The sequence below is a fragment of the Bubalus kerabau genome, chromosome 15 (assembly GCF_029407905.1).
Source record: "Bubalus kerabau isolate K-KA32 ecotype Philippines breed swamp buffalo chromosome 15, PCC_UOA_SB_1v2, whole genome shotgun sequence".
In the NCBI taxonomy this organism is placed as follows: domain Eukaryota; kingdom Metazoa; phylum Chordata; class Mammalia; order Artiodactyla; family Bovidae; genus Bubalus; species Bubalus kerabau.
Window position 1 is genome coordinate 77071249 of NC_073638.1, and position 21325 is coordinate 77092573.

At 57.2% G+C, this 21325-nt stretch overlaps 1 protein-coding gene across 3 annotated transcripts in view; it reads left to right on the plus strand.

Moving 5' to 3' along the window:
- The first annotated feature begins 12811 nt into the window (after positions 1-12811).
- Positions 12812-21325, plus strand: part of DGKZ (diacylglycerol kinase zeta) — a 34332-nt gene continuing 25818 nt past the window's right edge. For 2 of the 3 annotated variants that reach the window (XM_055546984.1, XM_055546985.1), the window contains exon 1: positions 15239-15583. In XM_055546984.1, the coding sequence (XP_055402959.1) occupies positions 15423-15583 (161 nt within the window). In that variant the 5' untranslated portion in view covers positions 15239-15422. Of the gene's footprint in view, positions 12988-15238; positions 15584-21325 lie in introns of those variants that run through there. The other variant, XM_055546983.1, reaches the window with a different exon arrangement.

Sequence of the window (21325 nt, forward strand, 5' to 3'; positions counted from 1 at the left end):
GGGCTTGTGGTAAGAATCAAATGAGATGTTAGTTATTGTTAGAGGGTGAAGGGGAATGCCCGGAGAGGGGCCCAGGAAGCAGTTACAGGGCTGTAGGAGGGAGACAACGTCTGTAGTGGAGTGTCAGGGAGGGCCTTATGGGGGATGTGGCGTCGGAGAATGGCCTTGACAGATGGGCAGGATTTCAGAAAAAGGGACATCCTGCCGGCAATGGGAACAACATGAGCAAAGGCACAGAGCGGGACAGCCACTGTAGGGCTGGTGAGAGCTGGAGGAGCCTCGAGCAGTACAGCTCTCCCCCTCTGTAATCCGTTCTTTACCTCTGAGAGTCTGGTCCCTCCCACCTTCCGGGGCCCACAGACAGTGGGGAAAGATAAGACAGACTAGACTAGACACTGGGTGCAGAGGACAAGGGGGCCTGGGAAGAAAAAGAGTGCCTTTCAGCTGGAGCCATCCAGGGAGACTTCCTAGAGGTGGAGGCATTTCAGCGGATCGAATTTGAAGTACAGCAACAGAAGATTTCAGATGAACAATGGTATACAAGGCTGATGCCAATTCCCAGAATATGGAACACAGATGAGTGGAAGGAAATGGATGGAACTGGAGGATAGGATGTGGGGAGGTGAAGGCAGGCCTTGAATGCCAGGCTAAGTACAGGTAAGGTTGAGGGGGCACTAAATATTGCAGAGGGAGAGTAAATGCTGTGGTCAAAGTGAGGCGGGAGGTAGATCGGGTCCCCCACTCCCCCAGGGTAAAGCGATTGGAGATTCATTCCCTGTGGGCCGAAACTCCAAGAGGAGAATAGCAGGACAATTAAGAGAGGCAGCTAAGCCCTGCCCAGACCACATATTTCTCATTCTCAAGTCAGGAGACCTCTTAGACTGCACAGGTGCAGAAAAGGCTCCTTGGAGGTCAAAGGGTGAGTTATGTCAAGGGATGTTCTACCAACACCCTCTCCGGTAGAATCCACCTTGGCTTAGAGAAGCATGTGTGCACATTCAAGGATCTTGAGATCTGCCAAATATGGACTGTGAACCAGGCAAATCAGAATGATTGGCCAAAGGAAACCCAGGAGAAACACCCCATACAAGTAATTCAAACTGCCACGGAGCACGACTCAAGGACTCTTCCTCTAGTTTGCCTGTGTGTCTATTTACAAGTACTGTACTCTTTTCCTCTTAATAAATACTCCACTTGCTTCGATACTGTCTGTCTTGGGTGAGGGCCCTTGGCACTGATCACTGGTCTAGGGGCTAGAATCTGGTGCTTTCATTGCCTCAACCCAGCCCCAGTCTCTGGCTGGGGACCCAAGCCCTGCTCCAAGCCGCTGCAGGCCACCCAGAATCAAAAGGTCAACTTCAGAAAGATAAGTCTAGGGTAATGGATAGGAGGCGTTAGATCTGAGAAGTTACCCAGGGTCCTGCCATCATTCAGATGGAAGGTTCAAGTGCAGAACACCCCAAGGACAAGAGGAGATGCTGCAAGGAGGAACCATGGGATTTCCATGGGGAAGAAGATGAACCTCAAAGAGACCTCTAGTCTTTCCTTCCTGAGTTGGGTTCTCCCCTATCCCAGCCCAGAGATGGATTCAATCTTCTGGGAGACCCTGGCCCAGGGCTTTCAGGGGACAGGCCACCATTCCACACCCACTGGCATCTGGGCAGGGTTCAGCAGAGAGCTAGGCCTAGAGAGCTAACACTTAACCTGCAATCAAGTCCATCCTCAAATTCAAGGCATCCTGGCCCATGTTGCCCTTCCTGCGCCCCTTCTTCAAATCTAATTGGGTCTCTCAAGTCCCATGGCACCGACGGGGTTAAAGCCAGCTCGTGTCACCGCCCCCACCAACATCGCCCCCCCCCCAACCCCCCTGCCCGCGCGGCGAATGCCGAAGCCGGAAAGCGCGGGCCGAGAGGGGTGCATCACTGCCTCTGAGTGACGGGCGGGCCGATGATTGGCAGCTGCCGGGCTGCGGGGTACAGGGGAGGGGGCTCGGGGGTGGGCTTTGGCGGGCGCCCGGGGCCAGGATCGTGCCCGCTGCGGCCGGGCCGGGCTCGCTCCTCCGGTGCCCGAGCCGGGCTGGCGGGGTGGGGCGGCGCCCTCCCCTGTACCCCGCGGGCGGGCGGGTGTCTCTAAGGTGACAGTCCGGGTGCGCGGCAGCGGCTGCGGCTGCAGGAGCGCGCTCAGCGCCCGGGCTCGGGCTCCAGCCGTCCGGGGGGCGCCCCCAGCGCTCACCACGCAGCACCCCGACACCCACCAGGACTGCTCCCCCCAGGGGCGCCGGAGGCTCCCAGCCGGCCCTTCCCGGGCGCGGCGCCCAGCCGCCGTCTGAGCCCCGGACGTCGGGAGGGACGTGCGGGACCGCGCGCTCCCCATCCCCCAACCCCCGCCTCGCGGCCCCAGGCTCAGAAGGAAGGGAGACTGAACTTGAGCAGGGAACCCCGAAAGGCTGCCGGAGCCGCGGGAAGCGGGCGGCCGCAGGATGGCCGAGGGGCCGGGCGGCGGAGGGCCCCGCGGGGACGGGGCTGGTGGCGGCCGGGCGGTCGAGGAGGAGGTGGTGCGAAGGCGCTGCCGGCGAGGCCAGGAGGCCGAGGCACCCCGGGACCGGGCCGCCGGACCCCCTGTGGAGGAGCGGTTTGGCCAGATGCACCTACGGAAACAGGTGTCTTACAGGTAAGGAGGATGCGGGCAGAGGGGAACCTGCTGCTTGGGACCACCCCCACCTTCCACCAAGACCCATCCAGCGCCTGCCTGGCACTGCTCTAGGCCTTGGGGATTCAGAAGCAACTACCAGGGGGTCTCTGTCCTCTGTGTCCAGGGGGGAGCTTCTGTGGCCTTTCCTCTAATGGACAGTGAAAACCCTATTCTTTCAGCGTGGAGTTACAAATGCAACTGCATGTCAGGCTCTGTACTGGGCGCTGAGGGGGGAAAATAATCAAGATATGATCCTTACAAACCTCTGCTGCTGGGGAGACCCGGGAGATGCCCCCCGGCACTTCTTCTTGGGGAAAGAGGGACCCCCCCCATTCATTCAATAGGCTTTACTTGAGCTTTCCTGGGGGCTGACCCTATGCTAGGCACTGGCCTGTGGAGGTTGAGATGGCGCTCCCTGCCACCATGGCTGAGACCCTGCTGCCTAGAGAAAAGGAAGGAATCCCTCCCCCCCGTGGACCCCTCTGCCCACGTAGATCCTCCCTGGCATCCCGGTGGCAGACTGAAACTTGCCCTCCCACCCTACCTTCACCTGTGCCCGGAGGAATCAGCTGGAGCAGCGGGCCCCAGGAACCACTTTTCTGATTTGGGATGGGGCGCGGGGAGGACTGCCCCTCAAGTAAGGGTGGGTAAGTTACACAGGGGAGGGATCCAAGGGGGGTGGAGGCAGGGCAAGGACAGCCTTTACCATCCCCGTCTCTCCCAGACCATAGCCTCAACCAGGACTTGCTGCCTCTCTCAAAAGCCCCTGGCTCAGAGTGACCTTTGGGGGGTCCGGCAGGGACACGAAGGTATCTGCAGTCCTTGAAGCCATCAGCCTGGTTAGAGGGATCTCCTATCTGTTCACAACCCTGAGGACTTGAGATGTGCGAGGCTGCCCTGTTCCTCCCCAGGGCTTCTGAGAAGGAATATCCTAAAACTGACCAGTCCTGGGAGCTTGAAGGACTCCAACTTTTTTTTTTTAATATATATTTACATTTATTTATCTGGCTGCACTGGATCTTAGTTGCAGCATGTGAGATCTAGTTCCCTGATCAAAAATCGAACCCAGGCCCCCTTGCTTTGGGAGTGCAGAGACTTAGCCACTGGACCACCAGGGAAGTCCTGGACTCCAATATTTGTAATGACTATGAAACCATCATGGGGGTAGATGAGAGAGGAGGGGAGGGGACTTTTCCACCACCATGAAGTGAGATGCTCAGAATAAATGGGGCAAGAGGTGAGGTTCCCATGGCTCTACTTTCACTGTCTGAGACCTATAAGGAATCAAAAGTACACTGGACTACAGTACTGAGTTCTTCTAGAACACCATGCTGAGAGAAGGGCGTCATCTGTCCCCTAGTTGCAGAGAGAGAGGCATCTGAAAGTCTCCTGGAAGAGGAGAGAGTACGAAGAAACTGATGGGTGATGGGGCATGGAATGGAAGAAATATTACTCTGGGAGTGAGGAGGCCTGACTTGTATTCTCACTTTTGCCAGTGACTTGCGTGTCCTTGAACTAGACACACACACACTCTCTCTCTCTCTCAGGGCCTCAGTTCTTCACCTGTGACATAAGAGAGTGACCCAAGGTTTTCCTTAAGCCGTTGGTCAGGGCCGAGCAGCATCTGGAGCTGAAAAGGAAGCCGGCATGGAGTAGAGGCTTAGAGAGATGGAGGCAGAGAGTAACCAAAGGGCTGAGAAGATGCTGTGCAGGAATACACACACACTCGGAGACAGACACAAGGGCTGGGATTTGCCCAGGGTGGCTCCTGAATGGAGGGCCCTCCCCAGCCCAAACTTGAGGCCTCTACTCACTAAGGACGCAGGGTCACCAAGCTGTGGCTCCCCTCTGGCTGTGAAAGGATGGGCAGATGGGGAGACCTCTGAGTCACCTGTGTGAGGGCTGCAGAGAACAGCACCATGGTGGATTCCAGCTGTCATCACCCCTGGACAGATCAAGTGAGGCGCACCCTCACACCTGGAGGCAAGGCCAGATGTCTTGTCTTAGGACCAGGGCAGGGCAGAGCATCAGGGCAAGAAGGGTGGAGGAAGGACTGAGAAAAAGACAGAGCCCGGGTCCGCCCACGGGACCCCAGTGGGAGGACTCAGCCCTCCCCCGTGACTGTCGTCCAGGCCGCTGGGGGCTGGCCAGAGCTCAGGCCCACCGTAGGCCTTTCCACCTCCTCCGCTTGCCTGCAGTTCCTTGCAGCTCTGGCTCGCAGCTAAACCTCCCACCCCGCTGTGAGGAGTTGCTAAGAAAAGCAGTTGAAAACCATTCACAGAGAGAAAAGGCTTTTAGACAGAAATGCGGGGGCAAAAAAAATTCGAGGGCGAGGGGTGGCAGCGGAAGCGGGGTCGGGCCTGGCTGCCTCTGACGTCAGTGAGGACGGGGGTTTTCAGCAGGACAGTAGGAGCTTTTAGGGACGTGGGGGGTTCTGGGAAATAGGTTCCCTTCCACCCCACAGCTCCGGTGGTGTGGGCTGAAAGCGGCCCTGGCAGCTGCTTCAGGTGATGGAGAGGCGGCAGGTTTCTGGCAGGAGAAACTCTTAGCGGGGAGGGAAGTGGAAGGACACCTTGTTTCTGCATCTGGGCCTGAGGAAAACTCCCAGACACTCAAGGCCTGAGCTCAAGGCCCACTGAGGGTGGCCTCCAGCCTGGGAAAAGCCTGGGGTATGAGAGACACTGGCTTTGGTCTGCAAGGACCAGTCAGAAGATGTGGAATTTGAACCTCTGGAGATAAGCCCAGCAGTTCCCAAACCCCAGATCAGCTGAGGATCTCTTTTAAAATCATTTCTAAAGTCCTCCCTAGAGATCCTGATACAGAGAGTCTGGGGTTGGGCCTGGACATCTCGACTTTTAAAAACCTTCCCCAGGTGGGACTTCACTAGGTGGTCCAGTGGCTAAGACTCCATGCTGCCAATGCAGGGGGCCCAGATACAACCTAGGGAGCTCGATCCCACATGCTGCAACTAAGACCCGGCACAGCCAAATAAGTAAATAAATCAGATTAAAATAAATAAAAAGAATTTAAAATAGTAAAATGGGTGGAAAAGAAAAACCTCCCCCAAGTAATTTTGATAGTCAAGTAGGTTTGGAAATCGTGGGCTTTACCTATGGAGATGCTGGAGGAGAGAGGCAAAAGGTAAAAAAGTCAGCTGGATCACTAGGGACGTGGCTGGCAGGGGGCATCCCTGTATGGGTGCTGTTGCGGCCCTCAGTCAGTCAGTTCAGTCTCTCAGTCGTGTCCGACTCTTTGTGACCCCATGGACTGCCGCACGCCAGGCCTCCCTGTCCATCACCAGCTCCAGGAGTTCACTCAAACTCATGTCCATTGAGTCGGTGATGCCATCCAACCATCTCATCCTCTGTCGTCCCCTTCTCCTCCTGCCTTTAGTCTTTCCCAGCATAAGTTGTGGCCCTAGAAAGACCTTAAAGGAGCACCAGCACCTCTGTCTGGAGCTGACCCTGGGCCAGACACTGTACGAGATACAAGTATGAGATAACATTCTTCTCTTGACAAAAACATGATTCAGTCCAGGGCCAGGCAGTAAATAGTTCCAGCTTTGCAGATCACGTGGTCCTGTAGCTCTGCTCTGCCATCACAGTGCAAAAGCAGCCATAGACAATATGGAGACCAATTAGCATGACTGGATTCCAGTAAAACTTTATTTATAGGCACTGAACTTTAAATTTCCTATGATTTCTACTGTCACAAATATTATTCTTTTCCTTTTTTTCCAACAAAGACCATTCTTAGCTCACAGCCACACAAAATCAGGCAGCGGGCCAGATGTAGTCCACTGGCCATAGTTGGCCAACCCCTGATCCAGCAGATGGCATGAGACAAACACTTGGGAAAGACAGCTGATGGTGGGCATTGGGAACAAACCTGGGCATTGAGCAAAGTGGCACATGCATTGCACTGAGAGAGACAGCGTGATGCTTGTGCATGCAGTCTTCAGGGTCAGAGAAATCTGGGTTCGAATTCCAGCTCTGCCCCTTCCTAGCTGGGTAAGTCACTTTCACCTCTGATCTCATTTCCTCTATGGAAAATGGGAACAGTAATACCTGTACCAGAAGGTAGCTGGCAAGATGAAACAAGACATGTAAAGTTCCTGACTTTTAGCAGGAGTGAGAAGCAAGTTAGATCTTCTACTCTCCCTAGCTGGATCTCCTTGTGGGTTGGGGGTGCAGGGCAGGCCAGGAAGGTCCCTGAACAAAGTTGGCCTGGAGTGATGGATGCTTGGTGAGATCTGGGAGAGAGAGTTCAACAAAGGGAGGGCTTCCCAGGTAGTGCTAGTGGTAAAGAATCCACCTGCCGATGCAGGAGACACAAGAGATGCGGGTTTGATCCCTAGGTCGGGAAGATCTCCTGGAGGAGGAAATGGCAACCCCCTCCAGTATTCTTGCCTGGAGACTCCCATGGACAGAGGAGCCTGGCGGGCTATTGTCCATGGGGTCACAAAGAGTCGGAGATCACTGAGCAACTGAGTGCAAGAGTAAAGCCTGAGCATGTGTGCATGTCCCCAGACTGCAGTCCTCCTCCTGCCCCCTCCGCCCCTACAGAGAGGCTGGGGGAAGAGCCCGGGGGGCCAGCTGGCAGGGGAGGGTGCCCCCTGCTGTGGGCACAGGACTGCGGGTACAAAGCTCCTGAGGGAGGGGCACCTGATCCGACTCTCCCTGCTGCTATTTACCAGAAGCTAAAAATAACCCAAGAGTGACAGGGAGATGGGGCCGATTTGTAATTTAAATAGCAACAGGATAAAGCAAGGAGCTGCAAGAGATCACATTCTGTCCTGAATTAAAAATGCAAAAACCGGGGGCAGAGAGCTGAGCTGGAGCTGGAGGAGGGGGCCCACTGCCAGAGGAAGCCGGAAGCTGGGGGGTCTATCATTTTCCTTCCTTTGGGAAGGGCGGGGGCCCAGGCCCAGCCCGGAACTCCTTCCTCCCCTCAGGGACCCGAGGTTCTTGCTGACTAGTGAGTCAAAGGCCGGCAGGGAGGGCTGTGCCCAGAGGTGGGGCCAGGCTTATCGAGAAGGCAGCTGTGTCGGGATTGGGATTCCAGAAAGTGGGCCTTAGCAGACCCTATTTTGGCCCAGGGTGCTTGAGACAGGCCCCCTCAGCATCCCACGTCCCCCACCTCTCGCACCAGCGGCCTTTCTGGAGGGGAGCTGGGAAGACCAGTTCCAGCAGAGGCATTGGAACAGGTTCTTCTCTGCTGTGCTGCTGAAAAGGCATCAGGAAGCCTGGGCTGGAGTCTCATTTTCACTTCTACCGGTGCCATTGCAGATCAGAGCATTGAGAGAAGCCCTCAAGGATCCAGGTCTCAAAGACAAGGTTAGCACAGGCTAGGGAGGAAACGTGTCTTCGAGGATGCCCAAAGTGGGTAGAGGAGGCATTGGGAAAAGATTTGTTTTCTGCTGGGCCCCTCTGTGCTTAACCAGGGGTTTTGGCCTATGCATGTTTGGGGAAGGAAAGCTAATCAGGATTCATAGAGTGAGGGAGAATCCGAGGACCGCAGGGCAGCATCTTTCAGATGAGAAACTGAGCCTCAGAGTCATTAAGCAATGTGCTAAGGTCCCCCAGTCAGTAACTGGGAGAGCCAGAATCCAGACTCAGGTCAGTTTCACTCCAAAGCCCTTTGCAGGCTCCCAAGGCCTGGACGTTCATCCTTAGGGAGCTTTCCTCCTGGCTCTGTACTAAGTGCACAGATCCCTGGGAGGGATAAAAGCAGAGGGGTGGGGGCTGGAAGGTGGTTCTGCAATCAGAGCTTGTGATCCAACAGATGGGGATGAGAAGCTTGAAGGGCCTGCTTATCTTGCCCTGGGAGGTCTGGTGCTACCATCCAAGCTGGAAGCAGCAGGAAGCTCCTGAGGGCAGATCCAGCTAACCCCAAGCAAGGGACAGACATTTAGGCTCCTCTCCCCTTCCCTGCGCCCCCCTCCCCCAGCCTGGGGACCTGGGACGTGCTGAAGGACAGTTTCCAAGAGGAATCGTGGTTTGAGGGACCACCCGTGACTCCGGAGGTACCCGTGCTATATTCACAGCTCTCTTGCCCCAGAGGGAAAGGGCCCCCAGGCCCTTCTCCAGATTTCCTCCCACACATGACTTTAATGAGGCTACCCAGAAGGAGCCTAATCGAAATTCCATCTGTCAGGAGCCAGCAGCACCTGCAGCCCAGCTCAGGTGCATCTGTCTCCTCTGTGGCTCAGCAGGTGCTTTGGGGCTCTAGCTTGCTCCCAAGGACTCCACCAGGTACCTGGATCACAGACTTAGCTGGTGGGAAGGAACATGGGCTCCAAAAATCCCCCATGTCTCACCACAGCCACTCAAGCAAACAGGAAGCCAGCTCCCTCCCTCTGCTCCGCTTGTTGGGCTCCTATATTCAGCTCATTTCAACTTCCATAGGAAGTTACTAAGCACATCCTATGCATCTAGCATGGAACCAGAAGCAACACTGGGGTCAGGAATCCTGTAAGGAGATAAGACTTCATATGCAGAAAAGGTCATATAATGGAGGAGTATCTGGGGGGAAAAAAAAGATGAGTGTCAGAGGGACATCAGTTAGGTAGGAGGACTGACTCTAAAACAGCATTTGACGCTTCAGTTCAGTCGCTCAGTTGTGTCCGACTCTTTGCGACCCCATGGACTGCAGTACACCAGGCCTCCCTGTCCATCACCAACTCCTAGAGTTTACTCAAACTCATGTCCATCGCGTCGGTGATGCCATCCAACCATCTCATCCTCTGTCGTCCCCTTTCACTTAGTAGGTCTTTACAAAATATGTGTCATATGAATGAATGAATGAGTGGAAACCTGAAGATCAGGGAAGGAGATTCAGATGAAACTGTCAGAGCTGGACAAGATCTTAGAAACCATCTGGTCCAACCCAGAGATGTTAAGTGATTTGCCCACCGTTGCACAGCAAGGGCTGGGGTTTGACCCGACTCTTTCCACCTTCCCGTTTTTTTGTTTTGCTTTGGGGACTGGGGTTTTGCAAGATGGAGGTTCAGATTGGCCAAGCTCTATGGGCAGATGGGGCAAAGGAAGCAGCATAAGCGGAATGGAGTGGTGGGGTGAGGGCAGAGTGTTAAAGGAAGTGTGAAGAAAGAGGGAAGAAATGCTTACTGAGTACTTACTGAGAGGCAGGCACCAGCATGGTGTGAGCTGAGAGCAAAATCTCTGCAGGGAAATCTTGGACCCAGAGGCCAAAACGAAAGGAACCAGAACATAAGGAGCCCTGAAGGTCAGGCCAAGGAGGTTGGCTTGGCTGGTTTTGAGAGCAGAGGCTGTCCAGGTCGTGGCTTAAGTGTTTGGTGCCCTGGTACATTTCTTTTCCCCAGCTCCCACTTGCTCATCCAGGCCATGGAAAGTGGAACACCCCATCCTCTGGGGCCTCAACCAAGCCCAGAATAATTTTCTTACCCAGATTCCTCTTCCTGTGAGTATCTGTGTGGATTCTGAGGGGTCCCCAGCTCCCCAGTGCTGGCACACCTTGTCCCAGGAACTGCCAAGGGCATTCTCCCCGGCCCTGTGCACCTGTCCCTTCCAGCCTCGTCCTCCCCACCCCACCTGCAAAGCACCGACAGCTTCAGTGAGTACAAGCCCAAGGGGGCCGTGGTCCACTGCCAGGCTGCTCTGCCTCTCAGAGTCCCCAGCCTGCCTGGCTTCCCCCCTCCAGGAGTCACATTTCCTGCTCTCTGCTGCTCCAGGGCTGCCAGAAGCCTCACTGAAAACAAGCCCAGCCCCATTTCCTCTGTTTAACTGTTCAAGCTACTTCCAGAATCCCTGGGGGGTGGGGGGCGGGGGGAGACAAGGCCCTGCAACGGCCTCCTTCTAGTACAGGCCTCGACCTGGCTGGCAGAGTCTCTGCTGGGGCTTTACAGCACACAGGACCTGCCTTAATGGAGGCAGGATGATGGGCTGGAGGTAGAAGCCCTGGGAAAGGGGGTGCCAAGCCTCAGCGGCATTACCTGGTTCTGTCCCCAACCCCAGAGGGACAAGAGGATGTCTTTTTCACGGGCACCGACTCATGGGGGAAGTCTTATTTCTACCACTCACAGGCTGGGTCCCCTTGGACAAATGAGCTTAGCCGCTCTGTGCCTCAGGCTCCCCATCAGTCAAAGGGGGTAAATAACAAGATCTATGTCATAAGGTTGTCGCAGGAATTCAAAGGTTTGGGGCACAGTAATGTCCAAGAAATATTAGCTATTTATCATTATTATTATTACCAAGTATTACTTATTCATGACATAGCGTGATTTATGAAACGAATAGTTAATGAGAAGTATTAAGTTCCAGTCATGAGGGCCACAAAGGTGATTACAGCACCAGACGGAGGTTTCTTTTTTTTTTTTAATTAGTATTTGTTTAGTTATGTATTTGGCTGTGTCGGGTCTTTGTTGCGGCACGCAGAATTTTAGTTCTGACATGTGAGATCCAGTTCCCTGACCAGGGATCAAACCCTGGCCCCTTGCATCAGGAGCACAGAGTCTTAGCCACCGGAACACCAAGGAAGTCCCCAGATGAGGTTTCTAAGGGCTGGAAGGGCACCGTGTACGTTTCCTGTGTCTGCAGGTTCTGTAGTGTCGATATTTATTGAACTAAACTGAACTGACACCGTTTCTGTCCTCGAGAAATTTACAGCCTTTCTGGGGTAACAAACACATATAGAGCTGAAGAACTAATTATAGAGCAGCGTGATTGAAAGAGTGCTTGAGGAAGGTATGATTTCCACCCCAGAACCAACCCTAATAATAAAGAGTAAGTGCATGCCTTACTATTTATTTAGCAAATTCTCAGAAACGGCCTCAACGTCCACCCAGTGTGGCCGTTTTGCTATTCTTCAGACACATCCAGTACATTCCTGCTCAAAGCGCCTTTGCTCTGACTGCTCCTTCCACCTGGACTGCTGTTCTGCCAGGCAGTCACACCATTTGCTCTCTCAGTTCATTTGAATCTGTTCTCGACCGTTACCTCTTCAGGGAGGCCTTCCCAGTTCCCCTCCCTAAATAGCATCTCCATTATCCTCCTCTTCCCCCTTCACGTTGGCTTCATTTTTCTCTGTAGCTCATCTCATCTCATCACCTGCCATTCTTTCATATGTGATTTGTTTAGGATAGAATTTAAGCAACATGAGGTTAGAGCGCTCGTTCCTTGCACCCTGCTGTCTAGTCTGATATAGAGCCTGATGCACAGAAGACACTCAGAAACTGTTTATTGAATGAATTAATTTATAAACCCTTTTGCCTCTTATTTAATCCTCCTAAAACTAAGAAATGCAGGTTCAATCCCTGGGTCGGGAAGATTCCCTGGAGAAGGAAATGGCAACCCACTCTGGTATTCTTGCCTGGGAAATCCCACAAACAGAGGAGCCTGATGGGCTATAGCTTATGGGGTTGCAAAGAGTCGGACGCAACTTACCGACGAAACGACAGCAACAAAAAACTCCACGAGCTTAGTTATTACTAGTGCCCCCTTCCACGCTACAGATGAGAAAATTGAGGCTCAAAAAAGCTCCCTGACATGCGTGTTCCCTTGTCTATTCCCTACCTTATTCCTAAAAGGATTTCAGGTGATCTTGGAGAGACAGACCTCTCTGACCAGGGTACACAGCTGGTAAAGGGAAGAAACAGGATGTAGGACCACATCTTCTAGTTCCAGTCCTTTCCACCCCGCCACATTCTGTGCGCCTGACCCTGTGTTAGGCGGTGTGGTGCTCACAGGGCTGAGTGGAGACAGAGCTGCGTGCAGGCTGGGCACAGGGCACCTGGTGGTGGCGATGAAGTGGGCGGCCTCGGCAGGACCAAGAGGTGAAGATCAGAGCTGTTAGGCAGAGAGGGAGGCCAGACGGGGGCCGAGGTTCAGATCCCAGCCTGGGCAAGCCTGCCAGCTGCCTGGCAGCCTCTGACTTGGTATTGTCTCCCGGCTGCTGGGCTGGGCTTGTCCTCACCTGCCTCTCGCCCTCTCGGGCTGGCAAGCCCTTCTTGCCCGCCAGCCTCCTGCCCTGGCCAGCGGAAGGCGTCTGTGAGGCCTGTGGTCCTCTCTGGGGCAGCCGGCCGGCCTCTCGTAGGGCCCCCGGGTCAGGAAGTGCCGAAAGAGGAAGAGAGTCGCCGGGCAGGATGAGCGCACGGGGGGCCGGCCGCAGTACTGGGGGAGGCTGCGATGAGGCTGCAGCTCTGGGCCCCGCGGAGCTTCTGGCGACCGAAGAAGGGGAGCGGCCCGGGGCTCTGAGACAGATGTGGCGCTACCGCTCCTGGGACGTCCCACAGATCCCAGCCGAGGTCCCCCAGTCTCAGTAGGTACTTGGGCGGCCTGAGAATGGGCACGGGGACCTTTGGCCCTCAATCCGTCCATGAGTCTTTTATCTGGGGTGGGGGAGTCGGCAGAAGTGGGGTTACCTCTCTCCCTGTGTCCAGTGGCTCTGCAGAGGCTCAGAAAAGGACAGAGGGCTTCTTGGCAGCGTAAGAGGGGCTCTGATGTTTGAATTGCTGGGGGGCGGTGTGGCAGGGGGCTGAGCTTGCAGAAGGCGGAGTCGAGGGAGCTAACAGCAATGGGATCTGGGAAGAGAAGCCCCCACAGGAATGTGGCTGTGCATGTCTTGCACAGAATCAGCAGGGTCTTAGCTGCCTCTGATCTCCCCGCTCAGAGCTCCGTCAGAGCCATTGGGAAACTTTCCCAAAGGGTCCCAGGCACCCGAGGAGGACCATGTCCAGCCCCCTGGGGGATTTCACTGCCGCTGTGGCACCTGCTGCTGGTGGGACAGGGGGTGGTACCCCATGCCTGGTCCAGGTCAGGAGGAAACTTGAAGGAAGCCGGGAGAAGGTTCTGAGCTTCAGGATGGTGACTATTGGTTCCAAACGGCAGGCTTGCCCACATGTCACAGCTCCCAGCACTGGCTATATGTGGCTGGCTGAGGCTGGAAAATGGGCTGCCAGAACCCCAGAGAGGGTGAAAGTGAAGTGACACAGGATGTGGCTTTGCAGAGAGGAGTGCTAACAGAAACAGCGGGCACCTCATATGGGCATCAGGGTGGCAGTGCTGGAGGGAGAAGACCATACTCTCCAGCCGCCTGGCCTCCTCCCGTCAGCCCTGCAGGAGCTATCAGAGGCAGCCCCTGAGCTGCTGATTCCAAGTGTGTGTGTGCTGGCCTTGCCAACCACAGGTGACTGCTCTGGTTCCAACAGTTTTCCTCATCTCTGGAAGGGGACACACTTCGCTGTCTGAGGGGCTGTGTTTGTATGTCTGTGAGGTATATTTCTGGGTGAGTAAGGTATATGGAGGGAAGCCCAGGTGACTCAGTGCTCAAGAATCCACCCGGCAAGGTAGGAGTCACAGGAGACACGGGTTTGATCCCTGGGTCAGGAAGATCCCCTGGAGGAGGAACTAGCAACCCGCTCCAGTATTCTTGCCTGGAAAAAATCCCGTGGACAGAGGAGCCTGATGGGCTACAGTCCATGAATTCACAAACTGTCCGATGCGACTGAGCACAAATGCACAAAATATACTTAAGGGGGATGTAACAACATGTAACCATTGTCCTGGGTTATATGTGAGCATACAAGAAAGACCTTTGTGTTCGCTGACAGCATGTATGTTGGGGAATGACAGTGCGGTCCTTCCTTTTGTGTACGTATTTATGTGTGTGTAAGAGACGTGCAGGTGAGTCCTGTGGTATAAGAGATCCACAGGCCCCATCGCATATTGTGTTGGGAAAGTGCCATGTACTGGGAGTGTGACAGTGTTAGAAACAGCCTTGAAGAGATGTGGAAAGATGAATTTGGGTAACAAACGTGTCACTGGTGTGCGCCAGGGTCCTTCAGTGACTTTGGTCCTCGTATAAAATCTCTTAAGTGTGAGAAACTGGGGGTGGCAAGTGTTCGACTGAGTAATGGGTAAGCGTAATCGTGTGTGAGGCGTGTTTTCGTGTGTACCGGGAGCGCCGTGTGACTTCTGTTCCCGTGGGCGTGATTTCGGAGAGCCGAGCGAGTAGGGGTGGAGCTGCCGTAAGTGGCCGTGACAGGCACCGGGTGTGCGAAAGAGGTGTCTACTCCCTGTAGACGTGGGAGGGGAGGGGGCGATAGCCCCCCTCGCGAGTGTTCACTTGTGATCATGTGTGTGGTCCGGTGGGGGCGGGGGGAGCGGGGGCTGAGAGGAAGAAAACAAGGTTGCGCGTGTCCGGGTTCGCGCGCCGCGCGGGCGTGTCAAGCTGCAGACTCGATCGGATCCGGGCGGCGCACCCGCTCGGGCTAGTGGGCGGCGCACCCGCTCGGGCTCGTGGGCGGGGCAGCCGCTCGGGCTCGTGGGCGGGGCAGCCGCTTGGTCTCGTGGGCGTGGCCTCGGCGGCTCCACCGCCCCCCGCCCCCCGTCCTCTTGGTCCCGCCCCGCCCTTCTGGCGGCCCAGGCGGCTTGCGTCTTGGCGGGCCGCCGGCAGAGGGCGCGGCGGGCCGGGCGCCGCCGCGTAACCGAGGGGGCGTGCTCGGTGGCGGGGCAGGCAGCGGCCCGGCCAGCTATGCGGGGTCCTGCGGCCGCAGCTGGCGGCACTTCCTGGAGCCGCGGCGGCCGCTTCCCCGGCACCTGGGCGTGGGGCGCGGGGGCGCGCGGCGCGGGGCGGGCGGAGTCAGCGCGCGCCATGGCCGAGGCGGGCGCTGAGGAGCCGGCGTGCTGAGCCCCGGCCGCCGGCCCAGCATGGGCGTCTCCCGTGGGCTCGCCGCCGGCCGGGGCTAGGGCCGGATGGAGCCGCGGGACGGCAGCCCCGAGGCCCGGAGCAGCGACTCCGAGTCGGCCTCCGCCTCGTCCAGCGGCTCCGAGCGCGACGCGGGTCCCGAGCCGGACAAGGCGCCGCGGCGTCTCAGCAAGCGGCGCTTCCCAGGGCTGCGGCTTTTCGGGCACAGGTGAGCGCGGCGGCGGCGGCGGGAAGCATCCCTCGGCCACCTGGTGCTGACCCGGGCGGGGTATCCCCGCGCGGTGGCTATCTGGGCTGTCTTGGCGTTGGGCTCAGCATGGGGGGCTCCGCCCCTGGCGTCCGGGCACTGTCAACGGGTGGGTGGGGGGTGTCATTCTCTGGCACCGGCAGCTCAGCGCTCCTTCTCTGGGGTACTGAGACAGGGGCGGCTTCTAGCTCTCCAGCAGAGGCAGAATCACGTAACCCCCTGGCACCAACGGGTCGGGCCCCCACTACTAGTCACGCTCCCTTTTCTTGGCACTGATGGGAACCGGGCGCCCTCTGAGCCTCTTGGCCCCAGGGAGGTGGGCAGTCACGTCGTCGTCGTCACCCTGGTCCTCCGGATGGCTGGGTTGCCTACCACCGCGCTGCATGGCATCCGCAGAACGTGGCCTCCTGGATTGTACTGTCACGACCCATGCCTGTCCCCGCAGCCCTGGTCGCTGATTTAATCGCTGGGCATTTTAAGCTGCTCTTTGGGGTGGGGGGTGGTCTGCCCACCTGTTCTACACTGCTCTGAATTAGCAGGGAGGCCCACAACCTCTGCTGGAGAGTAGGCACATACCCCCCTACCCCCATCTAGTCCTGCTGGGAAGGGGATGGGTGCTGGTTCTTTCAAGCTCCGTCTCGCCCCCTCCCCCAGCGCGCCAAATGTCACCATCTTGTGCCTGTGACAGGGCTTTGACCAGGACTCTGGGGGAGGGTGTGGAAAGATTGAGTGGAAGGCGGCCCGGGGCCTGTGTGCTGGCCCGGGAGCTGCTTCCTGCCCCTGCAGTCCGGGTGTAAGGTGAGAGGAGGTGGAGCCCGGTGAGTACTGCCACCTGGCTCCCTGGGTTTTCTCCTGGCTTACCCTGGCCTTCTCCAGCGGCCGCGGAGCTTGCAGCCAATCAGCTCAGGACCCCAGCGCCAACTCAAATTGGACTCTGACCACTTGGAGTATGCCCAGGGCCTCCCGCTCGCTTGCCCTCAGTTGTCCAGGCTTCATGGTACTGGGCCCCCCCCCACGCCCCAAGCTTTGGCCTGCCCCTTCCCCAGGGGTGACCTCACCTACCAATAACATGGGCAGCTTTTTCCTGTACAGGTTGGCGTCCCTGTGATGCGGACCTGCGCCCTTTGGCTGCCCTGCCCTAACCAGGGCCCTGCTCTTTGCCTCTGCACTGTGTCGCCAAGCCCGCAGGTCTGGATCCTCACACGGGCAGGTGGAGCTCCCTCCGTAGGCCCTTGGCAAACCGTGCAGGCTTCAGTGTCACATCAAATGGGAAAGGGCGCAAAGCGACTCCTGCCTCTGTTTTGTCACCCACAGCCCTGCAAGGGGGAGCAGTTGACACCCAGCTCCGCAGGATGTAGCCTCCAGTGTTCACAGGCTCGTGGGGCGGAGGGGGGGGGCTCCGCCAGAGGCTTCCTGTCCCTGCCCACAGGGCACCAAGTGCCGGGCTCTTCTGGCCTGTGGCTGCGTCCGTCGTGAAGGGCACAGGCTTGCGCACATAGCAGCGACCCCTCAGGAGGAAGAAAAAGAAGCGGGAGAACGACCGGTACCTTTACATCAGTTTCTCAAATAACCAGGATGGGTATTAACTTCTCCCGTTTTTATAGATGAGAGGAACACAGGCTCAAAGAGATGAGTAGTTTGCCCAGAGTCACACAGCAAGTTTAAAAGTCAGAGACAGAGTTTGAACTCTAGTCTGATTCCAAAACCCGAATCCTTTTCTCTCTACCAAACAGAACGTCACAGTGACCTCAGGACCTTTAGGAAGTACAGATTCCTAGCTCTTACCTGGGCATGTCTGACTCATCAGGTCTGGAGGTGGGACTGGGCATTTTCTACAACTTGCCAAGTGTTTCTAAAGTGCTTCCAAGTTTGAGAGCCATCGTATTACGTCCCTCTGGGGATGGTAAGCGATCTGATAGGTTAGTGAATGAGAAGAACCTGCAACAGCTCCTCTGGAAGCATGGCAGGAGTGTCCCTGCCTGGTAGCATTGTGCTCGGGCAGCGGGCATAAAGAAATGAATGTGTTTGGAAAACCCCGTAGAGTCAGGGGGAGGGCAGCCGGGGGCAAAGACTTCCTCCTGGCAGGCCTGGAGTCAGAGAGTCAGATGTCCCCCGGGGCTGATCTCTGTCCCCTTGCTTTGACTGGCGGCAGGGCGGGACGGGTGATGGGAACGGGGCACTGCAGTGGCGCCGCCTCTTTACAGTATCGCCTGGTCCTGCCCTCTTTCTGGTTGCCAGCCTCAGGTGAAGCTCCCCAGTGCTTCCAGCTGAACCCAGCCTGCCGTCTTTCCTCAGGCGCTGAGCTCATCCTCAGCCCAGCTCTTGCTGCTCATTGGGCCTCCACCCTGTGATGATCAGCCCCCACCTTGCTTTCTTCCTCTCCGCCCCCCGCCCCATACACACTTCAGGCCTTGGGACCAACGGTCCCGTTTCGCGAATAGACCGTGGCTGGGAGAGAGGATGGCGAATAGATTGGTGGCAGCTGCAGATGCTGCGCTGAGTCTTCTGCCTTCCGATCTTGGCTTGATGGTAGAGGTCTAGAATCCACTAGCATTCAGATCTTGGCTTGGTGGTAGAGGTCTGGAATCCCCTAGCATTTGGATCTTGGCTCTATGGTAGAGGTCTAGAATCAACTAGCATTTGGATCTTGGCTCGATGGTAGAGGTCTAGAATCCACTAGCTTTCAGATCTTGGCTCGATGGTAGAGGTCTAGAATCCACTAGCTTTCAGATCTTGGCTCGATGGTAGAGGTCTAGAATCCACTAGCTTTCCGATCTTGGCTTGATGGTAGAGGTCTGGAATCCACTAATACTCCGCCGTGGGCTTGGGAGGGGTAGCGAAGGTACATGGGCTGCGTGTTTACCATCTCTGGTGTGGTCAGGAGGAGGACGATCTCCGCCTGGCAGCCTCTTTGGCATCTCCCTTAAAGCCCACCGCAGCCTCTCACACCAGCCTCTCACAGGTTCACCGTCTGGAAGCTGGGGAGCAGTGTGCCACATCTTCTTTTTTATTTAGTCCAGGAAGACACATGGCTGAGCCATGCTCCTCCCCAGCTCCATTCCACGTCTTCCTGTCCTTGCTGGGAACCATCAGCCTCTTCCTATGAGGAGGTGTAGGCCCCGCCGTACCGGGCATCTGGCGTTTCCTCTTCTGACCTTTCAGCCTCCTGGCCTGAGGGGTGGTCAGTCGGAAGTAGGAGGGAAGCTAACTGCCTCCTCTTCCTCCTCTTCCAGGGCTCACCTCCAGAGGACGCCCTCCAGCTTCTGGCCCTGTGCCAGCAGCCTGACCCTGGGCAGGTCACACAGCTGGTGGATTAACTGGTTTGGCACCCCAGGGGCATCAGAAATTACCTGGCCGTTCATCCGTCTAGACGGAAGGAGCCTCAGCCCGCAGAGCCCATGGGAGCCCGAGCATGGGGTGTACCCGCCCTGCCCTTTATCCTGCTTAAAGTCAATCGTTCCCAGAGGGCAGGAAGCACACCTGTGGGACAAGTTGGAGACAATAGGCCCCATTTAGAGGTGATGCCACACTCGGGGCCCAGTGAGCATGGACCTGGAGTCCAGATGGCGGAGGCTGCCCGCCAGGCAGCCTGAGCAGCAGAAGCCCCAGTTGGGGTTGGTTTTGCAACAGTCGGAAGGGACGTGTTGAGGGACGCCTCACGTTCAGAGGCAGGAGCCCAGACTCTGGCGCCCGGCTGTCTGGGTGCAAAAGGCGCCTCTCTGAGTGGTTTGTCTTGCTCAGGCTAATTCTGGGAGTGGCCCCAGGGGCCAGGGGAGGCTGGTGTGAGCCAGGGCCCCTGGGTTTGGGAAGAAAAAGGGGCCTTGGCATGTGAACCGCAGGTCGGCTCACCTGACCGCCCACTCCCCCACTCAACGCCGGGTGCCAGGAGGGGCCGGCCTGGCCAGGCGCGGGTGTCACCCATGGTCTTCCCCCTGCTGCCACACACCCGCAGCTCTGGCTTAATGGGCAGGGGAGGGGCATGGGCAGCTCTTGGCACTTTTTTTCCTCCATGCTGTCTTCCAGAAAGGTCAGATCCTAGGATGCAGAGCCGCCCAGGACTGTCACTTGGCAAAAGAGAGCACAAGAGTGGGTGTCCTCCTCAGCAAGGACAGGGGAAGGGCCGAGTGGCCCTGGGAGATGGAGAACCAGGCCTGCCCTCCGCCGCTTTTGGAGCCCTCTCCGGGATCCACCAGTCACCCCCCGAGCAGAGTGGAAGGCGAGTGGGCACTTGACCAAGGCAAGCAGGTTCCCGGGTCCTCAAGCCGAGGGCGACCTTTTTCCTGCAGTGTCGCCAGAGTGACACAAGGGGGCGACAGCTACCACCGAGGGCCGGGCGTGATGGGGACATCCCCTCGCCTGCTTTCCGCTGGTGCCACGGGCCTGTGGGTGGGCCCACACAGACCCCTGCTGCTGACACTCTGGCCGCCAGGGTGCAGCTGGGCAGGAGGTGGCAGGAGACAGGCTGGGGGCGAGCCTCCACGTCACCTGACCCGACCCCCCTCCCTGCCTCTGAAGACCGAGGCCCAGGGCAGTGGCCAGGCTGAGGTCTCACAGCTAGCAAGGGGTCATCTGGGCCTCCAGTGCCGGTCCCCTGACGCCAGGATCATGTCAGTTTGTACCCCATGCCAGAACCCCGGAGGCCTCCCCGCTTTCTGAGAGACCCTCAATCTGGCACCTTCTGGCCTGCCCGCCCTCGCCTCCTCCCTGCTGCCACCTGAGTGATTCTTTCGGTGGGCCTGTGGGGAACCCCCCGCGCCTGCATCCAGGCTCAGCATCTCCCTCATCCTGGGCGAGATCAGGGTGCATTTCCGGGGGGTGCCCCCACCGAACTGCTGCCTCTGAACCTCCGCTTGGGTGGGGCCCCTGGGGCCCTTCAGGTGTCAGCCCCACACAGGGCTGCAGTGTGGTTCCTCACGCCCAGGGGTCTCGGCCCAGGGCCCCCCTGGCACTCCAGTCTCACAGGCAGGAGCCTGTGAAGGTGGTTTCAGGTGGCAGGGGGCAGGTCAGAGCAGCAACCACACAGATGCCTCTGAGGAGCACACATCCTGCCATCTTTTTGGCCCCCTTCCTCAGCTGAGACCCCAGAGGCAGGGTTCAGTGGCGGAGAGCAGGTCTGAGGCGACCTGAGGCTCTGGGTCCTGGGGGAGTGGGGAGGGCTGAGGAGACAAGCACGCCCGCCCCCCCACCCCAACCTGGACGCCAGGGATGTGCTCGCTCGTCCTTCTCCGGCGATTCACAGTTACCAGAAGCTTGAAAGTCCATCGTTTCATGTAATCCACCCAACAGCCTTGTAGTTGATTTCATTCCCATTTTAGGTACGAGACCCCACGGCTCAGAGAGGCCATCAAGGCTCCTGTCCCAGGGTCACACGGTTTATGCTGGAGCCCAGAGCCAAATATCTTTCCAAACACCAGGCTGCCCTGGGACGTACTGGCCCTCCCTACTTCTATTCTTTTATTATCCCATCACCAAACTGGTAGAGTCTAAGGAGGGGTTTGAGGGCTTCTTGAAAGCGAGAGATCTTTGTCCTGCGTGGGAGTGGAGTAAGACCTCCGCGTGGTCTGTGCCCCAGCCCCACGGGAGAACTGCCACCAGGATCCTCGCTCCTGGGAGATCAAGGCTGGGCCGGGGCGGGCGGACCTGCAGGTGGAGAGACCATGTTTGTAAGCAGGAGGCCCTGTGGCTCCCTGGCTGGGTCCGGAG